General features: G+C 46.5%; 1 protein-coding gene across 1 annotated transcript; it reads right to left on the bottom strand.

Annotated features, from left to right (window-relative positions):
• Positions 1 to 636: 636 nt before the first annotated feature.
• Positions 637 to 1254, bottom strand: LOC125026206. Its single transcript, XM_047614509.1, has one exon. The coding sequence runs from the start codon at positions 1252 to 1254 to the stop codon at positions 637 to 639; it is 618 nt and encodes a 205-aa protein (XP_047470465.1).
• Positions 1255 to 1730: the final 476 nt, after the last annotated feature.

Genomic DNA, 1730 nt, shown 5'->3' with positions numbered 1-1730 from the left:
CGAAGGCAGCCAAAGAAATATACAGCTTTGAGACCATGCAAACTGGCCAGATATGAAGCCATACATACAGTCACAAGTCTTGAATGTTTTTCTGGTGGGGGATGCAAGAGAAATATGTACCTTCATGGGGATAAAGCCTGGTTTACCTGCAGATGTCATCTATCTTCCATAAAGAAATACAGATTGTGGCCAGAAATGACAGCCACATGCAAATTAGCCAGCCACAAATGGCAAGAGGAAACTGTCAAGTCTGGGAGCAGGCAGCAAGGAGTGGTAATCACTCGTCAGAGAGCACCAAGGAGAAACTCGAGAATCCACAATAACTTCTCTAACCAAGCCTGTTTTAAGTAATCGGAAAAAAAAAAACGACCTGGGAAGCTTACTCAGCTAAAATAACACATCCAGAGACACTATTTATATGCTATAAGCAACTACCTGGTCGTCAAATCTGTCACACCAGAACAAAAGAGATTCTTCAGAATCTTGTTGGTATCCGTCAGTCAAGAGACTATGGATCAGCGCCTTGGGAGTAGGATAGAGTGCATGTTTTGGAGTGACTATAGAGGCCTATCTTCGATAAGCACACTCTGCCACAACTTGAACAGGTGAGTGCAGGTCAGTGCTTGAGGCCTGTACTTATTTTGTTTGTTGCTGACTGGTCGCCACCTGCTGCCTCCAGATAGTTCGGTCTATGGCAAAAGTTTCCCATGACTTGGTATTGATGTTGCAAACCCTCAAGTCACGCTTGCACACAAACTTATAGCACAGTCGAGGGCGCCCTCTGCTTCTCTTTCCGGTGGCCAGCTCTCCATACAAGAGGTCCTTGGGAATGTGTCCATCGTCCATCCTGTGGACATGGCCAAGCCAGCGCAGGCGTCTCTGGTGTAGCAAGGTGTACATGGAGGGGAGATCTGCACAGGCAAGAACTTTGTTGTTGCAGACCCTGTCTTGCCATAAGATCCCAAGAATCCTGCAGAGACATCTGAGATGGAACACTTGAAGCTTCCTTTCTTGCAAGGAGTAAGTTGTCCAGGACTTGCTGCCATATAAAAGAGTACCGATGACACAGACTTTGTACACACTCATTTTGGTCTGGGTGGTGACATGCTTGTTTTCCAAGACTCTTGGTGAGTTTTGACAGGACTGTGAATGCCTTTCCCATCCTCTTGTTGATTTCAGTATCCAGTGACAAGGTGTCTGAGGCTGTTGATCCAAGGTACTGGAAATGGTGGACCACTTCGAGTTCTTCTCCATTTATGCTGATGCATGGGGGAGATAGCGTGGCATGATCTATTGACTTGCATCTTCTTCTGGATGATGGTGAGACCAAAAAGATTACAAGCATCAGCAAACCTGTTCACAGCCTCTAAAGTCCTTTCTCTTCGTGGGATGCTATTGCAGCATTGTCAGCAAATAGCATGTCTTGGTCTTGGTCTTGGCATGGAGCCTTGCGATGTTGAACAGGCGTCCGTCAGATATGGAGTGCAGGTAAGCTCCATCTGTTGAGGACTTGAATGTGTGTTTGAGGAACACATTGAAGAAGATACAGAAAAGGGTGGGCGAGTTTCACTCCGAACTCTGCAAATAGGTCTGGAAGAGTCTGCTTCTGCTCACAAGATCGAACGCTTTAGTGAGGCCGATGAGTATAAGGTAGAGTGGCTGGCTTTGCTCTCTGCACTTTTCCTGAAGCTGGTGGAGGGAGAAGATCATGTCAGCAGTTGATCTATTGG

Source organism: Penaeus chinensis, chromosome 6, assembly GCF_019202785.1.
Source record: "Penaeus chinensis breed Huanghai No. 1 chromosome 6, ASM1920278v2, whole genome shotgun sequence".
Taxonomy (NCBI): domain Eukaryota; kingdom Metazoa; phylum Arthropoda; class Malacostraca; order Decapoda; family Penaeidae; genus Penaeus; species Penaeus chinensis.
This window is presented reverse-complemented; position numbering and strand designations above follow the sequence as displayed.